General features: G+C 40.0%; 1 protein-coding gene across 1 annotated transcript in view; it reads right to left on the bottom strand.

Annotated features, from left to right (window-relative positions):
- Positions 1–208: 208 nt before the first annotated feature.
- Positions 209–20,691, bottom strand: part of SLAIN1 (SLAIN motif family member 1) — a gene marked incomplete at its 5' end in the record, with an annotated part of 60,023 nt that continues 39,540 nt past the window's right edge. Inside the window, 4 exons of the mRNA XM_082859214.1 lie at positions 209–1,174; positions 2,476–2,758; positions 13,219–13,374; positions 17,780–18,121. Coding sequence (XP_082715340.1) covers positions 1,099–1,174; positions 2,476–2,758; positions 13,219–13,374; positions 17,780–18,121 — 857 coding nt within the window. The 3' untranslated portion in view covers positions 209–1,098. The remainder of the gene's footprint in view (positions 1,175–2,475; positions 2,759–13,218; positions 13,375–17,779; positions 18,122–20,691) is intronic.

Raw genomic sequence — 20,691 nt, 5'->3', positions numbered from 1 at the left:
AACAATGACAATACTTTCACAGTCGTGGTGAAACGTAGGCGTGGTATTCGTACTGATTATGCTGCACATTCATGCGTGACCTGATACTGCTGAAATAGTCTTTATTTCTGAACATTCCAAAACAGCAGTGTACACAGTAACAAATATGAAGTCATATACCATAAGAAAGCATTCATTAGTGCAAATGGATTTTGTAAAAGGTCTATCAAAAAGATTTATTTGCTTTAAAATGCGTTCATTTCCAGAAGCATTATTAATAAAATGTTACAGTTTCATCTTCTGTAAAAGTATTGAAAATCAATTGTAGTACAGTAGCAAACATTGCAGGTATTAAGTGCAATGAGCTTGTGATACCATTATAAATATGAAACCCACGTATGACAATAAATTAACAATGAAAACAACAAGACCATTTCACTCTGTTGTCTGGCTGTCTCAGTGTTCAATGCTTCAGATTACATTGTGCTCATTCAACATAATTTTATGTCTCTCAAATTGTTATGATGGATTTTTGCTGATATATCCCTAGAGCTAAAAAAATAGTACCTTACCACAAAAATATTTTTATGGCACAAAATTTAAGTTGTTCCACAGTGGTTCACGTAGGTGTAAAAAGAAATAGGCACAAAAAATAAAATTCCTGTAAACTATAAAAAAGTGAATTTCAAAGCATACGTTATAGAACCTGGTTGTAAAGATGCAGTGTATTAAAATACAGAACATGTAATGGGAAGATGTTTAGAACATGAAAGTAAATCGAACAAGTTACTTTAAGAAACTCAGATGGCAAAGAAAGCATTATGGATACATCTCAATTCTCTCAAAAAGGATTCAGGTACATATCAGTTCTACAAAAACTTCCTAGCTCTAAGTGTCACAATACTGCAACCATGGATTTGTGAACGCTGCAGTATCTCAGGCAAATATTTAAGTGCAATAATTAGTCTCTGGTGATTGGTCCATTGAAAAACAATGCAGTAAATATGTTAAAACGCAGAAGGGAAAGAATATCCCGACACCCGCTGTTACCCAGCCAGCTAGGTAACACGACCCTCATTTCCACTTCTTTCCAGCTGTTCAAACGTACATAGAACTGCATCAGTAGCAACCATCTCTCCAGTTTCCATCCCTCAGAGTGCTGAGTGAAGACAGAGGCTTTGGAGGCTGAAGGAAACTATAAAGGAATGAAAAAAGGACACGGCTTGTAAGTAATCCCATGAGTCCCATCACTTACTTTGATCTACTCTCCGCCACTCCAGCAGTGACAACGTGCTGGCACCTTCCCAAGTGTGCCTTGTATTTCTGGGCCTTCAACATGCTCATCTGATGGAAAGCCCAGTTCTCGGCACGTTGCCACGCATGTTGTATGTGCACAAGCAGATTTGCAACCTAAGTGGAAAATGATCAATACCCTTAGTGTATAAAGAATATTTTAAAATCAGAAACAGATAAACTCGGGAGAAAAATGGCCCCAAAACATAAGTGGTTACTTCATTGAATACAAATTGAAAATTTCTTCATGTTATTCTGTCTTACAAATAATCAAAGATTTGCCTATTATATTGGCTGAGAATTTAAAAAGAATGATAATACCCAATGTTTGCCTAAGTTTGTGGAAACAGACCCTCTCATTGTCTGGCAGTGACAGCCCTTCCAAGAGGTTAGTTTGAAGACATATATCCAAGGATAAATGGACTGTCCACAATGACCTACATACATCAAATTATGTGATTCTATTCAGTCACAACTGCAACACAGCCTGGCATTGAACAAACATGCAGCAAAATGATTTCTATCTGGAGAGTAGGATTACTTACTTTTCTGTGTTTGTTTTACAATAGTTTCTGAATTTGTTTTTGATCTGAGCACCTATTTATCGGAAAGGAAAAACTATTTATAGCTACCCGATGCATAAAGAAAAAATTACTTGTTCTCACATCCTTTTCACACTTTTACCATGGTTCCCTCCCTCTCCTCCTCCAAATCCTAATTTCCTGTAAGAGCTGATTTACTGCCTCCATTTTCTCATCTTCTACTCTGTCCTCAACTGGCTTTTATGGAATTGTTTTTAACCATAAGACACTCCAGGAGATCCAGTTCAAGAAGGGCACGTCACAACCATAAGATCATCGAACAGGTGCCCTGCAAGCAGGCTGGAATGTTGAAAGAAAAAAAAAAATTCTACCTGGAACATACCAAACTTACACCAACATAAGCTAATAAATCCCCAGTTAAATATCACTAAGATGCTTTTAAAATCACGACTGTTGGGGGAGGGTGTGTATGTGCATGTGCCTAACGACATTTTTGCCCATTTTGATTACAAATTGATTAAAAAGGTATTAAACGCAGAGGCAGGAGGTCACGAGTCAGGCCAGAAGGGGCAGAGTGACCTACCAGGGTTAGACAAAGTCAGGATGGTTCCCGGAGCAGTTTCTAAGTGCAGACTGCAGACGAACGAGCAAAGGTTCTTACCTTCTGACAGGCTGTGCAATTTTGCTTCGAGGCAGGTTACTCCCGTTTATTGCCAATGAAGGTCTTGGGAGTGCGCTGCGGCCCACTATCCCAGAAGCTGCAGCTTTGTTGGGGGCAGGGATCCCCGTGTTGGAGTATAACTGTAAGCCGTTGGATAAAGGCATGTTACTGCTGCCTTGAACGGTTGGACTCACGTAGGCTGTGGCTTTAAGAGGCTGCCGGACAGACACTGGGAAATGTCCCACGCTGTGGATTCTGTGTTGAAGCTGCCCCGGTGACGGAACTAGAAGAACAAAGGACGCTCACGTTAGAGAACGCCTACCACTATGTACACGTGTGTTATGTTCAAAGCAGCTGATACTGTTGAAAGGGTTTTACATGTATAGAAATTTATCTACATATATGCATGTAGATAAATGAAACACGAGTTCCAGACTGCATTTAGTATTGGAAAATTCTACTTCGTGACAAGCGTCTCCTTCTCTGTCAATCAGCAGCAACATTTTTGAGTGCCTGACTATATTTAGAAGCCAGCTGGAACAACAACCTTCTTTCCTTTAACAAATTTGAGCATCTCTGAGTTCTCACAGGATTTCTTCCTTGCTTGCTTGCTTGCTTGGAAGACATTAGGATTTCTTGATGGTTGCACTGGGGATGGTTTCATGAGGATAAAACAAGGGGACAGGGCTTCCCTGGTGGCACAGTGGTTGAGAGTCCGCCTGCCGATGCAGGGGACACGGGTTCGTGCCCCGGTCCGGGAAGATCCCACATGCCGCGGAGCGGCTGGGCCTGTGAGCCATGGCCGCTGAGCCTGCGCGTCCGGAGCCTGTGCTCCGCAACGGGAGAGGCCTCAACGGTGAGAGGCCCACGTACCACAAAAAGAAAAAAACAAGGGGACAATTTAGTAGCAGTAATTATAGAAGGGTAGACAGGTGGCATTGGTAGGCACAAACAGCTTATTACAGACATTTTTTTTTTTTTTTTTGCAGTACGCGAGCTCTGCAGTACGCGAGCTCTCTGTAAGAACCCTTAAGAACTTCATCAATATACTGGCCCATCATTGTGCACTATTTCACATTAAAAAACAATGAACTGTTTGGCAGAAATTTTTAAATTTTATAAATCCTTTTCTCCAAGGAAAAAACTGAATCACAAATTTAACATAAACTTATACCTACAACATCACCTGTTGTTTACTAACCACTCTAGCCTCTGCTGCCTAGTACACTTGTGATGCGGTTAACACAAACAGACCCTGTTTTCTAAAACAGTTTAACTGATTTTGAACTTAAGCACAGAATATAAAATAGATATCTCTGATAAAAAGTGAGGAGAAAGACAAAAAAGTCTTTTTTTTAATATCTCTTGAAAGTATTTCCTTAAATTAGCTTTGTTCAAGTATACATTAGTGAAATCTATATGTAGGAATGCTGATGTATGTGTATGGTAGCCAAAAAATTCGATGAAAAGTGAGGTATCTAAGATTCTGCTATAGTTCTGTTTCCATCAAGCTTTAGGGACACAGTAAACTTGTGTTGGCTGGCAAATCATCTCTAAGATCCTTTCCAACCAATTCTGCAATTCCTTAATTTAGTAGCATCTAACTGTGAATGTTCCAACATATTGGCTTATCAACTGTAACACACATACCCCACTACTGCAAGATGTTAATAACAGAGGAAACTGGAGGAGGGGAAGGGGGACATGCGGGGATATATGGGAACTCTGTACTTCTTGCCCAATTTTTTTGTAAACCTCAAACTGCTCAAAAACAAAGTCTTAATTTTTTAAAAAAACTCAACAGGTGAATTCGGCCCAATTTCTTCTGAAACACAACATACATAAAGTACCTAAACGTTAAGCCTAGAGCAGAATGAAATTCTGAAGTGAACACACGCGTGTAACCATATCCACAACAAGACCTGAAACACTGCCAGCACCGCAGCAGGCTCTCACATACCCTCTCCCCCAAAGTCACTGTTATTTGCACTTTTATCACCACAGACTAGTTATTCCTATGTTGAACTTCTTGGAAATGGAATTATATAGTATGTTCTCTTCCTTGGCTCAATATTATGTTTTTGAGATTCATCCATATTTGCATTGCTATGGGTATTCCATTGAATGAATGTCAAAATCCATTCTCCTGCTGATGAAAAGCTTGGTTATTTCTAAGTTTGGGGTTTTATGAACATTCTTGAATATGCGTTGGTGTTCAGATGCATTATGTTATGGGTATATTCCAAATTTATAACTATTAGGATAAATGAAGTTATTAGCAAAGCTGCTGAATACAACATCAAAATACAAAATTCAACTGTATTTCTAAATACCAGCCAACTAGTAGAAACTAAAATTTGAAAAAGATACTATTTATAAAAAACATTTTAAAGGCCTGTGTCCTTGCCACTGAGCCACAGCCACCCCTGCCGCCACAGAGGACCCTCCTAAACCAGTAGATACAATTCAAGACTGAGTGAAAGATCAAGTGGCAACAAAATCTGAACTTGCCGTGTGGATGAAAGGCTCTTGGTGCTGCAGCCAGGAGTCAGTGCTGTGTCTCTGAGGTGGGAGAGCCAACTTCACGACACTGGTCCACAAGAGACCTCCCAGCTCCACATAATATCAAACAGCGAAAATCTCCTAGAGATCTCCATCTCAACACCAGCACCCAGCTTAACTCAACAACCAGCAAGCTACAGTGCTGGTCACCCTATGCCAAACAACTAGAAAAACAGGAACACAACCCCAGCCATTAACACAGAGACTGCCTAAAATCATAAGTCCACAGACACCCCAAAACACACCACCAGACGTGCACCTGCCCACCAGAGAGACAAGATCCAGCCTCATCCACCAGAACACAGGCACTAGTCCCCTCCACCAGGAAGCCTACACAACCCACTGAACCAACCTTAGCCACTGGGGACAGACACCAAAAACAACAGGAACTACAAACCTGCAGCCTGCAAAAAGGAGACCCCAAACACAGTAAGATAAGCAAACTGAGAAGACAGAAAAACACACAGCAGATGAAGGAGCAAGATAAAAACCCACCAGACCTAACAAATGAAGAGGAAATAGGCAGTCTACCTGAAAAAGAATTCAGAATAATGATAGTAAAGATGATCCAAAATCTTGGAAATAGAATACACAAAATGCAAGAAACATTTAACAAAGACCTAGGAGAACTAAAGATGAAACAAACAACGATGAACAACACAATAAATGAAATGAAAAATTCTCTACATGGGATAAATAGCAGAATAACTGAGACAGAAGAACGGATAAGTGACCTGGAAGATAAAATAGTGGAAATAACTACTGCAGCTCAGAGACCTCTGGGACAACATTAAACACACCAACATTCAAATTATAGGGGTTCCAGAAGAAGAAGAGGAAAAGAAAGGGACTGAGAAAATATATGAAGAGATTATAGTTGAAAACTTCCCTAATATGGGAAAGGAAATAGCTAATCAAGTCCAGGAAGCAGAGAGAGTCCCATACAGGATAAATCCAAGGAGAAATCATATTAAAAGCAGCAAGGGAGAAATGACAAATGACACACAAGGGAATCCCCATAAGGTTAACAGCTGAGCTTTCAGAGGAAACTCTGCAAGTCAGAAGGGAGTGGCAGGACATATTTAAAGTGATGAAGGAGAAAAACCTGCAACCAAGATTACTCTACCCAGCAAGGATCTCATTCAGAATTGATGGAGAAATTAAAATCTTTACAGACAAGCAAAAGCTGAGAGTTCAGCACCACCAAACCAGCTTTACAACAAATGCTAAAGGAACTTCTCTAGGCAAGAAACACAAGCGAAGGAAAAGACCTACAATAACAAACCCAAAACAATTTAGAAAAAGGGAATAGGAACATACATATCGATAATTACCTTAAATGTAAATGGACTAAATGCTCCCACCAAAAGACAGAGATTGGCTGAACGGATACAAAAACAAGACCCATATATATGCTGTCTACAAGAGACCCACTTCAGACCTAGAGATACATACAGACTGAAAGTGAGGGGATGGAAAAAGTTATTCCATGCAAATGGAAACCAAAAGAAAGCTGGAGTAGCAATTCCCATATCAGACAAAATAGACCTTAAAATAAAGACTATTAGAAGAGACAAAGAAGGACACTACATAATGATCGAGGGATCGATCCAAGAAGAAGATATAACAATTGTAAATATTTATGCACCCAACATAGGAGCACCTCAATACATAAGGCAAATACTAACAGCCATAAAAGGGGAAATCAACAGTAACACATTCATAGTAGGGGACTTTAACACCCCACTTTCACCAATGGACAGATCATCCAAAATGAAAATAAATAAGGAAACACAAGCTTTAAATGATACATTAAACAAGATGGACTTAATTGATATTTATAGGACACTCCATCCAAAACCAACAGAATACACATTCTTCTCAAGTGCTCATGGAACATTCTCCAGAATAGATCATATCTTGGGGCACAAATCAAGCCTTGGTAAATTTAAGAAAATTGAAATCATATCAAGTATCTTTTCCGACCACAACTCTACGAGACTAGATATCACTTACAGGAAAAGATCTGTAAAAAATACAAACACATGGAGGCTAAACAATACACTACTTAATAACGAAGTGATCACTGAAGAGACCAAAGAGGAAATTTAAAAATACCTAGAAACAAATGACAATGGAGACACGACGACACAAAACCTATAGGATGCAGCAAAAGCAGTTCTAAGAAGGAAGTTTATAGCAATACTGGCTCACCTTAAGAAACAGGAAACATCTTGAATAAACAACCTAACCTTGCACCTAAAGCAATTAGAGAAAGAAGAGCAAAAAATGCCCAAAATTAGCAGAAGGAAAGAAATCATAAAAATCAGATCAGAAATAAATGAGAAAGAAATGAAGGAAACGATAGCAAAGATCAATAAAACTAAAAGCTGGTTCTTTGAGAAGATAAACAAAATTGATAAACCATTAGCCGGACTCATCAAGAAAAAAAGCAAGAAGACTCAAATCAATAGAATTAGAAATGAAAAAGGAGAAGTAACAACTGACACTGCAGAAATACAAAAGATCATGAGAGATTACTACAAGCAACTCTATGCCAATAAAATGGACAACCTGGAAGAAATGGACAAATTCTTAGAAATGCACAACCTGCCAAGACTGAATCAGGAAGAAACAGAAAATATAAACAGACCAATCACAAGCACTGAAATTGAAACTGTGATTAAAAATCTTCCAACAAACAAAAGCCCAGGACCAGATGGCTTCACAGGCGAATTCTATCAAACATTTAGAGAAGAGCTAACACCTATCCTTCTCAAACTCTTCCAAAATATAGCAGAGGGAGGAACACTCCCAAATACATTCTATGAGGCCACCATCACCTTGATACCAAAACCAGACAAGGATGTCACAAAGAAAGAAAACTGCAGGCCAATATCACTGATGAACATAGATGCAAAAATCCTCAACAAAATACTAGCAAACAGAATCCAACAGCACATTAAAAGGATCATACACCATGATCAAGTGGGGTTTATTCCAGGAATGCAAGGATTCTTCAATATACGCAAATCAATCAATGTGATACACCATATTAACAAATTGAAGGAGAAAAACCATATTGTCATCTCAATAGATGCAGAGAAAGCTTTTGACAAAATTCAACACCATTTATGATAAAAACCCTGCAGAAAGTAGGCATAGAGGGAACTTTCCTCAACATAATAAAGGCCATATATGACAAACCCACAGCCAACATCATCCTCAATGGTGAAAAACTGAAAGCATTTCCACTAAGATCAGGAACAAGACAAGGTTGCCCACTCTCACCACTCTTATTCAACATAGTTTTGGAAGTTTTAGCCACAGCAATCAGAGAAGAAAAGGAAATAAAAGGAATCCAAATTGGAAAAGAAGAAGTAAAGCTGTCACTGTTTGCAGATGACATGATACTATACGTAGAGAATCCTAAAGATGCTACCAGAAAACTACTAGAGCTAATCAATGAATTTGGTAAAGCAGCCGGATACAAAATTAATGCACAGAAATCTCTGGCATTCCTGTACACTAATAATGAAAAATTTGAAAGTGAAATCAAGAAAACAATCCCATTTACCACTGCAACAAAAAGAATAAAATATCTAGGAATAAACCTACCTAAGGAGACAAAAGACCTGTATGCAGAAAATTATAAGACACAGATTAAAGAAATGAAAGATGATACAAATAGATGGAGCTATATACCATGTTCTTGGATTGGAAGAATCAACATTGTGAAAGTGACTATACTACCCAAAGCAATCTACAGATTCAATGCAATCCCTATCAAACTACCACTGGCATTTTTCACAGAACAAAAAATTTCACAATTTGTATGGAAACACAAAAGACCCCGAATAGCCAAAGCATTCTTGAGAACGAAAAATGGAGCTGGGGAGGAATCAGGCTCCCTGACTTCAGACTGTATTACAAAGCTACAGTAATCAAGACAGTATGGTAGTGGCACAAACACAGAAATATAGATCAATGGAACAGGATAGAAAGCCCAGAGATAAACCCATGCACATATGGTCACCTTATCTTTGATAAAGGAGGCAGGAATGTACAGTGGAGAAAGGACAGCCTCTTCAATAAGTGGTGCTGGGAAAACTGGACAGCTACATGTAAAAGTATGAGATTAGATCACTCCCTAACACCATACACAAAAATAAGCTCAAAATGGATTACAGACCTAAATGTAAGGCCAGAAACTATCAAACTCTTAGAGGAGAACATAGGCAGAACACTCTATGACAAAATTCACAGCAAGTTCCTTTTTGACCCACCTCCTAGAGAAATGGAAATAAAAACAAAAATAAACAAATGGGGCCTAATGAAACTTCAAAGCTTTTGCACAGCAAAGGAAACCATAAACAAGACCAAAAGACAACCCTCAGAATGGAAGAAAATATTTGCAAATGAAGCAACTGACAAAGGATTAATCTCCAAAATTTACAAGCAGCTCATGCAGCTCAATAAGAAAAAAACAAACAACTCAATCCAAAAATGGTCAGAAGACCTAAACAGACATTTCTCCAAAGAAGATATACAGACTGCCAATAAACACATGAAAGAATGCTCAACTTCATTAATCATTAGAGAAATGCAAATCAAAACTACAATGAGATATCATCTCACACCAGTCAGAATGGCCATGATCAAAAAATCTAGAAACAATAAATGCTGGAGAGGGTGTGGAGAAAAGGGAACACTCTTGCACTGTTGGTGGGAATGTGAATTGGTACAGCCACTATGGAGAACAGTATGGAGGTTCCGTAAAAAACTACAAATAGAACTTCCATATGACCCAGCAATCCCACTACTGGGCATATACCCTGAGAAAGCCATAATTCAAAAAGAGTCATGTACCAAAATGTTCACTGCAGCTCTATTTACAACAGCCCAGAGATGGAAACAACCTAAGTGCCCATCATCGGATGAATGGATAAAGAAGATGTGGCACATATATACAATGGAATATTACTCAGCCATAAAAAGAAACGAAATTGAGCTATTTGTCATGAGGTGGATGGACCTAGAGTCTGTCATACAGAGTGAAGTAAGTCAGAAAGAGAGAGACAAATACTGTATGCTAACACATATATATGGAATTTAAGAAAAAAAAATGTCATGAAGAACCTAGGGGTAAGACAGGAATAAAGACACAGACCTACTAGAGAACGGACCTGAGGATATGGGGAGGGGGAAGGGTGAGCTGTGACAAAGTGAGAGAGAGGCATGGACATATATACACTACCAAACATAAGGTAGATAGCTAGTGGGAAGCAGCCGCATAGCACAGGGAGATCAGCTCGGTGCTTTGTGACCGCCTGGAGGGGTGGGACAGGGAGGGTGGGAGGGAGGGAGACACAAGAGGGAAGAGATATGGGAACATATGTATATGTATAACTGATTTACTTTGTTATAAAGCAGAAACTAACACACCATTGTAAAGCAATTACACCCCAATAAAGATGTTAAAAAAATTTTTTTTAAATAAAATACTTAGGAATAAATTATAGATGTATTAACTTCTATATAGAAAGCTATAGAACTTTGACAAAATGATCTAAATAAATGAAAGAATGTTCCATGTTAATGCATTAGAAAACTAGTATTTTTAAGATACCAATTCTAAAATTTATCTACAGATTCAATAAAATTTCAAAATCATTTGAAATGAAATTACGGAACAGCTATTCATGAAGATACTCCCATTAATTCTCCTACACACAAGATAGATAACCACCCTTGAGTTTAAAAAAATAACAAAGAGAAACTAGTTAAGATCAATAGACAGAATCCTAATTTTACAAATGAGAAAACAAGAATCGGAAAGGATATGGAGCTTTCCCATGAACTTATGATTAAGAAAAGACCCAGGGACTTCCCAGGTGGCACAGTGGTTAAGAATCCACCTGCCAATGCAGGGGACACGGGTTCGAGCCCTGGTCCAGGAAGATCCCACATGCCGCAGAGCAGCTAAGCCCGTGCGCCACAACTACTGAGCCTGCACTCTAGAACCCGCTAGCCACAACTACTGAGCTCGCATGCCACAACTACTGAAGCCCGCGTGCCTAGAGCCCGTGCTCTGCAACGAGAGAAGCCACTGCAGTGAGAAGCCCGCGCACCGGAAGGAAGAGTAGCTCCCGCTCACTGCAGCTAGAGAAAGCCCGCGCACGGCAACAAAGACCCAAAGCAGCCAAAAATAAATAAAATAAATTAAAAACAAAAACAAAAACACCCAAACTCAAGTATTTGACTGCTAACCCAGTGTCTTCCTTCTATATCAGGCTGCCTCTCCAACTTTCTGTATCCTACCTTTGTTCACTCCAGAAAGCAGAACGGCCCAGAACTAGGAATCTTCATGATACACACTTAGAATGTATAAAGAATATTCTCTTACAATGCTTAGGAATAAAAGTCAATGAGAGCAGAGTCCTGAGATCTGAAACAAGTTCATGACTGACCTCCTCTTACACATGAACATTGTTCTCAGGTTTTTTTGTTTTCTCTCATTATTATGCTTGACTTACAATGGTTTTTCTATTTTCTTCACTTCTCTTGTGTATCAATTGCAATTCTTCTATAAAGAAGAATTTCCCCTCTTCTCCATTTATTTTATTCAATTAAGTATGGACCCACAGTTAAATAACCTATGGGTTATAATCCTTTAATATAAATATTTATTCTGCGGCTCAAACTGTCCCAGATTTGGTCTCTGGGAGTTTCTTCAAGTTGTTTCCTATATCCTTTTGACATGTTCCCGTCATTTCTTGAGCACTTCCGTCAAAACCTGCCATGGTTTGTAGTTTATGTTCTATTCTATTTTGGGTTACGTGCATTTTTCTGGCACTCGAATCGTGCTATTAACCCACACTGTATTCGAGTTCACAAAAACTCCTAATCATTACCCTATTTGCTACCATCACAACTGTATTTTCCCTTCTATGCTTATACTATTGACTTTTGTACTCAAGTGTAGAATTTTTATCTCAGTTAAATATCATGATATATTTGGCCAATTGTCCTAACCTCCTGACATAAAATTAGTAGCCTTCTCAGTTTCCCACCATTAGTTCACAGGTTGTCTTCTCTGTCTTTAAACAAGCCATTAATTCAAATATTAACAGATCAAGTCCTAAGATACAGCCCTATGGCATTCATTTATACATTCGTTCAAACATTTACTGAGAGCTCAATGTACCCGGCAGCATGCCAGGTGCTGGGGACAGAAAATCAGATGCACTATTGTCCAAGCCCAGAGGGAGCCAGTAGGCTAGTATGGAAGATGACATAATGACAGTAAAGTGTAACACTTTACTGAATGACAGAGGTAGGCACCAAAAATCTAACCCATTCTAGACATGTGTTGGAGGTACACAGGGTAGTCTGTTAGGGCCACCAGGGAGTCTTCTGGGTACAGACTTAAGACATCTGGTTGATGGCGCTTGGCCACACACTGAACACACTTCAGGCCTCCCGGGTTTGGGCATATCAATACTGGGACTGTGACCTTGGATCTGCCACCCAGGGGTCAGCCTCAGACTTAACCCCAACTACCCCTACAGACAGCATGAGTAGGAGGTGGGGGGGTGCCCTGGAGCCAGCACATCCCCACACAAAGCGAACACACACACACACACACACACACTAGATTTTACTTTCATCGTGCTGCTCATCACTGGGTAAACTGTACAGAGGATGAATGACACACTGTGGGGCAAACTGAAATGAAGTAGATGACTCCTACTTTAGACACACTAAAATAGAACTTCATTTGCCAGGGGAAAGCTCTGGACTGGTGAAAAATAAGACCAAAGTAACAGCTAGACAGAATAAGTGTGCTTTCCTCAAAGTAAATAGATCAAGTACACAGCTAAAAAGAGGCAGGTCTGCAAAGAAAACATTTTTGTATGATGAGTAAACAAATAAATCACCATCTAGTGCTTCTACTGCTATCCCTGGGTATAAAGGATTGCATATAATTTACTAATTATTAATTGGTGACATAGGCACCAATGAAAATACCACTCAATTATCATGGTGAAAGACAAAAAAGTGTCACAAGGAGAAAAGTTTCCTGTAGTGTTCTTAAGAGAAAGAAAAATGAAATAGTAAGATTTTCCTAATGGTGTTACAACTAATTAAAATTACATACAAAAATACTGTCATACTTACTACAAGACTGTATTCTTGAAATTCCATTTGCAGCTCCATGCAAGCTTGAGTCAAAACTCTGACTATTCCGCACGGTGACTGGAGAACTACCATTGCTACTAACAGTGGTTGTACTTGGCATCCGAGCTAGATTAGGCATACTTCTTCGGAGCTTATCTAGAAAGGAATTTTACTAAGTTAAAAATCACAACTTTTATGCCAATTAAAACACTAGCTTTCAAAATTAAATAGAAATTATATTTTGTTCAATGACAAACAGAAATTATCACGTGTGTTATGAACTCTAGCAAGCTAATTAATTACCCCCGGTAGAGACAAACACACTCCATGTCTCCAGAAAGGTTCCACCAAACAGACTGCTAAAGTAAAGCACTTGTTCTATAAAAAGAGGGAGGAATTAGGTAATCAATTAGCTGTTTGTTTCTATACAATAAGTGGATAAAACTGAATCGAAGTGAGGATAGAAAATAATCTTACAGTTTAAAAGGAAAAAAAAGCTAGGAATTGTTACATGTTAATAATAAAAAAAAAAACCTAGAAGTGTCAAACCAGCAATTACTGAATCTTTCGCTAGCATATCAAAAGAGGAAGAAATTCTTAAAATTCTAACTTGAGATGTTTTGACATATCCACTCATCACATCAACATGACCACATTAACTTCTGGAAAGTTTTAAGGGGCATGAGTACACCACCAAACCTTTGGAGACTTGAACAAATGCTTCCCTTTCTTTTTCCCTGCTGAGAACATCTTCCGCCACTAAGGGGCAGCAGAGAGTCAGTCACGCACAGACCTCAGTGCTGCTGAGATTTGAATTCAGCCACAAGAGGGCAACTCTACAATGTAGACAGTTTTCTCTTTAATACACACCCTGCCAAAACTAAAGTACACATATCAGGTCACTCAAGCTCAGAAAACACAGGATACATCTGAATACTCAGTAAAAACCCATTCAAGTACAAAACCAGATTCATTTTTCTCCCCTTCACACACAGCTCCTTCTGCATCACTTAGATCCCTTGATTATAGCCCTACTCATCAAGTCACCTAATCCAAAAAGCGGTGGAATCTTCCAAGTCTCACCTCCCTTCTTCACCCTCAACTCCCAAGTCCTCTCAATTCTGCCTCATAAATATTTAACAAATCTCCCACTACCACCTAGTTTAGACCTCATTATTTGTCATCCACATTTTCACAAAATTTTCCTCTTAACTGGTCTCTGTACACCCTGTCTTGCTCCTCCCCATCTTCCATACAGCCAGTGACTTCTAGCCAGCCACTTGCTAAAAACCCTCCAGTCACTGTCCCTCCCCTTCCTCTGAAAGCCCAAGCTCCTGGACTGAGACAAGATCCTTCTAAGATACAGGCTCTGCAGCCATCTCTAGACTCATCTCCTGCTGCCCTCGCCACACAGCCTACTTGCCAACCACAGTGGAGAACGGAATTTCCAAATACTTCACACTCTCTTGTACCCGTGAGCGTGCTGGTCCTTTCACTTGGACACCCTTCCCCACTTTGTGGAAGGAATGAATGAATGAACGAGTATTTCCTGTGTATATATACTATACAGTGTGTTAGACAAGGGAGTTCCCGACTCTCAGTGGGATTATAGTCTAGACCATTGTTTCTCTATCTTTTCTTCTGCTATCAATCTTTAGGAATCCTTTAAGGAATAAAGGCAGCAGCCAGCTACCCACCAAACATCTAAATCTAGACTTGCAGTAAATACAGGGTTCAGGGGAGGTCCTCAGGCTAACACTGATTACACCATGCCACTGATAACCCCTGCCATACCCTAAAAATCACAGTTAACAAATGTTCTGCAAGCTTTAAGACCTGGCAAACTATTCAAATACAGTAGCCCTACCCTGCCCCACCTTATGGGCAGGGGATACGTTCCAAGACCCTCAGCGGGTGCCTGTAGCCGCCCATAGTACAGAACCTTATATATACGATGTTCTTCCTATACAGGTGCTGACAGGCAGGAAGCACACACAGCATGGATACACAGGACAAAGGGATGATTCACGTCCCAGGTGGGACAGAGCAGGAAGGCACAAGATTTCCTCATACTACTCACGACAATGCACAGTTTAAAACTTACGAATTGTTTATTTCTGTAATTTTCCATTTAACATTTTCAGACTGCAGTTGGCCATGGGTAACTGAAGTCACAGGTAAGAGTGGACTGCTAGGGGCTTCCCTGGTGGCGCAGTGTTGAGAGTCCGCCTGCCGATGCAGGGGACTCGGGTTCGTGCCCCGGTCCGGGAAGATCCCACATGCCGCAGAGCGGCTGGGCCCGTGAGCCATGGCCGCTGAGCCTGCGCGTCCGGAGCCTGTGCTCCACAACGGGAGAGGCCACAACAGTGGGAGGCCCGCGTACCGCAAAAAAAAAAAAAAAAAAAAAAAAGAGTGGACTGCTGTCTGCTCCTTTTAATCCTATGATCCCCAGAAATATACCAAGATCTTTCAAAGAGCCATCCCTTTGGAAACCAGGCAATGTAGGAGCTATGGAAGTAGGAAATATTAACACGCACTTCTATTTTATTTATAATTATTTTCTTTTATCCATATTATTTTAATAATTTAGAAAAATATTTGAGAGATTGGTTTCAAAGTTACGACTCTCATTCCACAATTCTGTTCAAATAATCCTCTGGTAACAAATGAAGGCTCAGATATCTGAGCCACATTAATAAAAGTTTAAAAAAACAGTGGGGCTGGGGAGACCACCTTTACTTTTTCAGCACTTTGAACTTTTCCAGCGTTTTTATTCCAGGCAATGGAATGGTCATTATTTCATTTATTCCTTATGACAAACTTAGGTTAAAGGATTACATGTTACATAAAGGAGAGTGTACCAGATGATCTGATGTCCAATTATACCTAAGTTTTCTAAGAAAGGGTTGTTATTTGTTTACATTTTGTAGCCAAATAAGTGAGAGCTCAGAGGCACGAGAAGCCTGGGAAAGGTGTAAGTGGTAGGCCAGGAGGGGAACTCAGCACGTACTGGCCTTCAGAGCCATTCAGGCCTTCAGCCATTAAATTGATTAGTCAGAAGTCCAATCCAGAGAACTGCTGTTGTATTCCATTTTCCTTTACGTGTGGAGACCAGACCTTTTAGAGAAATAAAACTACCACAGTCAGACACCAGGCTGAGAAATATTTCCACTCTCCTAACAGGAACCATCATAACACAGATTTAGGGACACCTAACCCTTTTCATAATGGTGTTGAATATAAGTTAACACCTCTTTTCTAAGGTAGGACAATGATCCCACTGACAGCTAATCAAGATGCAGAGGGAGCATCTGCTTGACAGGCAGGATGTGATGCTCTAAAACACGTGACAAAACAAGCCTTTGCAGAAACAACTCTGTGCCCTCTCCCGCAGTTTTAATGATGCTGTAATTTTCGTTAAGCACATAAAATATTGTCTTCGATATTATGGGCTTTAATAAATTACTCACTAGTGGCAGTCACTTTACCTGCCACTGTTTTCTGTTAAATTGAAATCTGAAGGTATTAAAAAAGAGAGACTATAAAACCTTAAATATTTTCAAATGGTCTCTCAATTAGCATGAATAATAGAAGTGCAGAGGAAGAAAAAGTAAACACTAAGTACATGATAGCAGGTGATGACTAGTATGATTTGTATTTGGCCTTGCAATATTTTAAAATAATTTGTTGGACCATTTCTGGGCCCAGGTTTGAGAAATGCTGCTGTATAATAATTAACAGCTATAACTCTATAAATATCGTTGGTTTCTCCATACTCTACAGGATTTGTGTGTGAGGGTCAACTGATCATCAGTGCAAAAACATACCAGGCTTAGAATATCACATGATTATTCTCCCTATAGTTCTTGTAAGTCAAGATCTATAACTCCTGGGAGTGGGGAAGGAAGATAAATGATGAAGAGGGAAATAAAAAAATTACAAAAAAAGAACGACACATATTCCAACCCACCGTGCTGCCATCAGGACAAATCAACTTGCCGTTACCACGCCAAACATCAGCTTCCATAGCCCCACTGCTGCACAGATCTTAATTCTAGATGTCAGGACACCAGAGGGAAAGCCACATCCCAAACTTGCCCTAAATCTCGATGTGCACAGCAGCATCCTCTCCAAGCACCACGGTCCACACTTCCCATCCATCACTGTGGGCTAGGAGCAGGCCGTCAGAGATGGGGGGTTTTAAGAAAGATGAGAGAGGATGCAGCTCCGTGCCTCCGACTCCATGGAACTAGGAACTCCTCAACTTCCACAGCCCTGCTGTCCTACAGCTTTACCAGCCACAACACGAAGATGCTCCCCCATTTCTGACTCAGTCCGGTACCTCACAACAGTTTTCCTGAAGCTATAAATCTGGGACACATAATCAGAAGCTGGTCAATTATGGATTTAAATGTACACCAACCAAACTGATAAGGTCTTAAGGATGTACTTAATAAGTCTTGGAAACATTTACCAGTTATTTATATTGACTTTAAAACCATTTCTTGACCACGTATGAAAGGTCCAAGCACATCGAGTACCAACGGCGCGTACAACTTACCTCCGTTGGTCCTATTTGGTTGCTGATCTGGAGTTTGGGCTTGAGGTGAATAATACTGTTGCTGCTGGTAATTATTCGAAGGAAAATACTGGGACCCGGGGCTCCTCCTACACTCCCGAATGCTGGAGAAAGTCTGTGAATGGGGGATTCCTCTTTGGAAAGGTGAGCATCTTGGAAGACGAGGCTGAGGTGGTGGCAGGTGATCAAATTCCTCCTCGTCCTCCAGGCTGAATCGATCGTATTCTTGATCACTGCATGTCCCTTTTTTTCCTGAATTCAGTGACACACTGGAACTAGGTCTCGACACAGATGCTGAAGTAGAAGCATAATCTTGCCTGAGACCTACGGAACAACAGGGACTGGTATTTTATCTTATGAGGCATTTCAATCTGGCTTAATTATTAAGTTCCAATTCATCAAATATTTGAGGAAAATTTGTGTCAAGCAAGTGATTCAAGTGGAGACCCACTATCTTGTTCTTAGTTTATTAAATCCCAAGAAAACAGACACATTTACCTACCAAACAGAGAGCTAATACTGGACTATTCTGTTCTGGAAAAAGATTGCCCCAATTCCAGTGAAGATTAAATATACCGCTACAGTTCATCTATCAGTATCTGTCGATTTCCCCGAGCCATTCCTTATGGAATCTGGAGAGATACTTAGGAAGGCTACTTAGGAGACACTATTCATCATCATCTGGAAGTTTCTAGTTATCTCGTTGCCAACCCACACCTTTTTTTTTTTTTTTTTTTGCGGTACGCAGGCCTCTTCACCGTTGTAGCCTCTCCCATTGCGGAGCACAGGCTCCGGACGCGCAGGCTCAGCGGCCACGGCTCACGGGCACAGCCGCTCCGCGGCATGTGGGATCTTCCCGGACCGGGGCACGAACCCGTGTCCTCTGCATCGGCAGGCAGACTCTCAACCACTGTGCCACCAGGGAAGCCCAACCCACAACTTTTTTTTTTTTTTTTTTGCGGTATGCGGGCCTCTCACTGCTGTGGCCTCTCCCGTTGCGGAGCACAGGCTCCGGACGCGCAGGCTCAGCGGCCATGGTTTACGGGCCCAGCCGCTCCACGGCATGTGGTATCTTCCCGGACTGGGGCACGAACCCGCGTCCCCTGCATTGGCAGGCGGACTCTCAACCACTGCGCCACCAGAGAAGCCCCCCACAACTTTTTTTTAAAGCAGTCTATGCCTGACTGACTACTTAACTTCCGAGACTGACATCCAATCTTTCAGCCATACATTTTTTTAGAAAGAGTTACTGTTAGTGTATTGTTACGAAATAACAACATAAAATAATCGTTTTTCCTCTCAAAGTGTATCTTATTAAATCTTGCATAAGCATTACAATCTTTCTCATAGTAGCCTTGCCCAATTCTGAAAGCAGGAAATTGTTATGCTTAAATGATACTTGGCTGTTTCTACTTATGTTGGCCTCAGAAGATAATTCCAAAATAAGCTTAGCCCAAGTCTGTGATCTACATCTTCTTTTGCCTTTTGATACCATTAATACCCTTGAAGTAGTTCACGCTCAGATTAACTGTTGTAACCTTATTGCAGAACCAATAACTCAATGTTATTGGAAATAACATTTCCAATTATCTCTCCTGCAATAATTATGTATCTTGAGAAGTACAATTTTTATGGAAGTATAGCTGACTTACAATGTTTTGTTAATTTCTGCTGTACAGCAGTTATTCAGTTATACATATATATATACACGTAATTTTTTATATTCTTTTCCATTATGGTTTGTCTCAGGATACTAAATATAGTTCCCTGTGCTATACAGTAGAACCTTGTTGTTTAACCATTCTATATGTAATAATTTGCATCTGAGAATGCATTAATGCATGTTTAATTGAATTTGTATTAAGATAACTACACACTCACATGCAGTTCTGGGAATAATAGAGATCTTTTGTGTACTCTGTCCAGTTTCCCTTGATGATATCATTTTGCAAAATCATAGAATAATAGGACAACTATGATATCGGCACTTATATAAACCCATCTGATTTAGATTCTCCAGTATTACTTTTATATGTGTACATGTGTTAGTATTAAATTCTATACAATTTTATCACCTGTAGAATCATATACCTATCACCACAGTCAAAAACAGAGCAGCTCCCTAAATCCCTCATGTTGCACTTTTATAACCACATCTACCTCCCTCCTGAGAGCCCACGCCATATCCCTAAGCCCCGGCAACCACTAATCTGCCATCCATTTCTAAAATGTTGTCATTCCAAAATGTTATATAAATGGAATTATACAGTATGAAATCTCCTGAGATCATCTTTTTCACTCAGCATAATTCCCTGGAGATTCATCCAAGATGGTAATGTCTATCAAAATTTACTCTTTTTTCTTGCTGAGTAGTACTCCACAGTATGGAGGTACCCCCAGCTTAATTAACCACTCACCTACTGAAGGACACCTGAGCTCATTCTGGTTTTTGGCTATTATTATAAATAAAGTGCTATGAACATTCATATACAGGTTTCTGTGTTTCTGAACACAAGTTTCCATTGCCCTGGGATAAATGCCCAAGAATACAATGTGCTGGGCCTTATGGAAACCGCATGTTTAGTTCTCTGAGAAACTGGCAAACTGTTTCCACAGTGGCTACACTGGTGATGTTTTACATCAATGTATTTTGCCCAGATTATGTCCTAATATTTTACAATGGTCATGAGACTGTGAGAAGCATTTAATTGCGCCACGTACAAAGTAGGATGGGAGGAGAGAACAAATAGAATTGTTTGCCCATTACCTGGGGAGAAATCCCTGAAACCTCCCCACCCCCTTAGATTTCAAGTAGAAGCCTCTAGCTTAAAACGTTTTCTAGTTTAAAAAGAGGAACCGGGGCTTTCCTGGTGGCGCAGTGGTTGAGAATCTGC

This window comes from Leucopleurus acutus (assembly GCF_964270905.1).
Source record: "Leucopleurus acutus genome assembly, chromosome: 18".
Classification (NCBI taxonomy): Eukaryota; Metazoa; Chordata; class Mammalia; order Artiodactyla; family Delphinidae; genus Leucopleurus; species Leucopleurus acutus.
The sequence above is the reverse complement of the archived record's forward strand: the minus strand, read 5'-3'. Positions and strand labels throughout refer to the sequence as shown.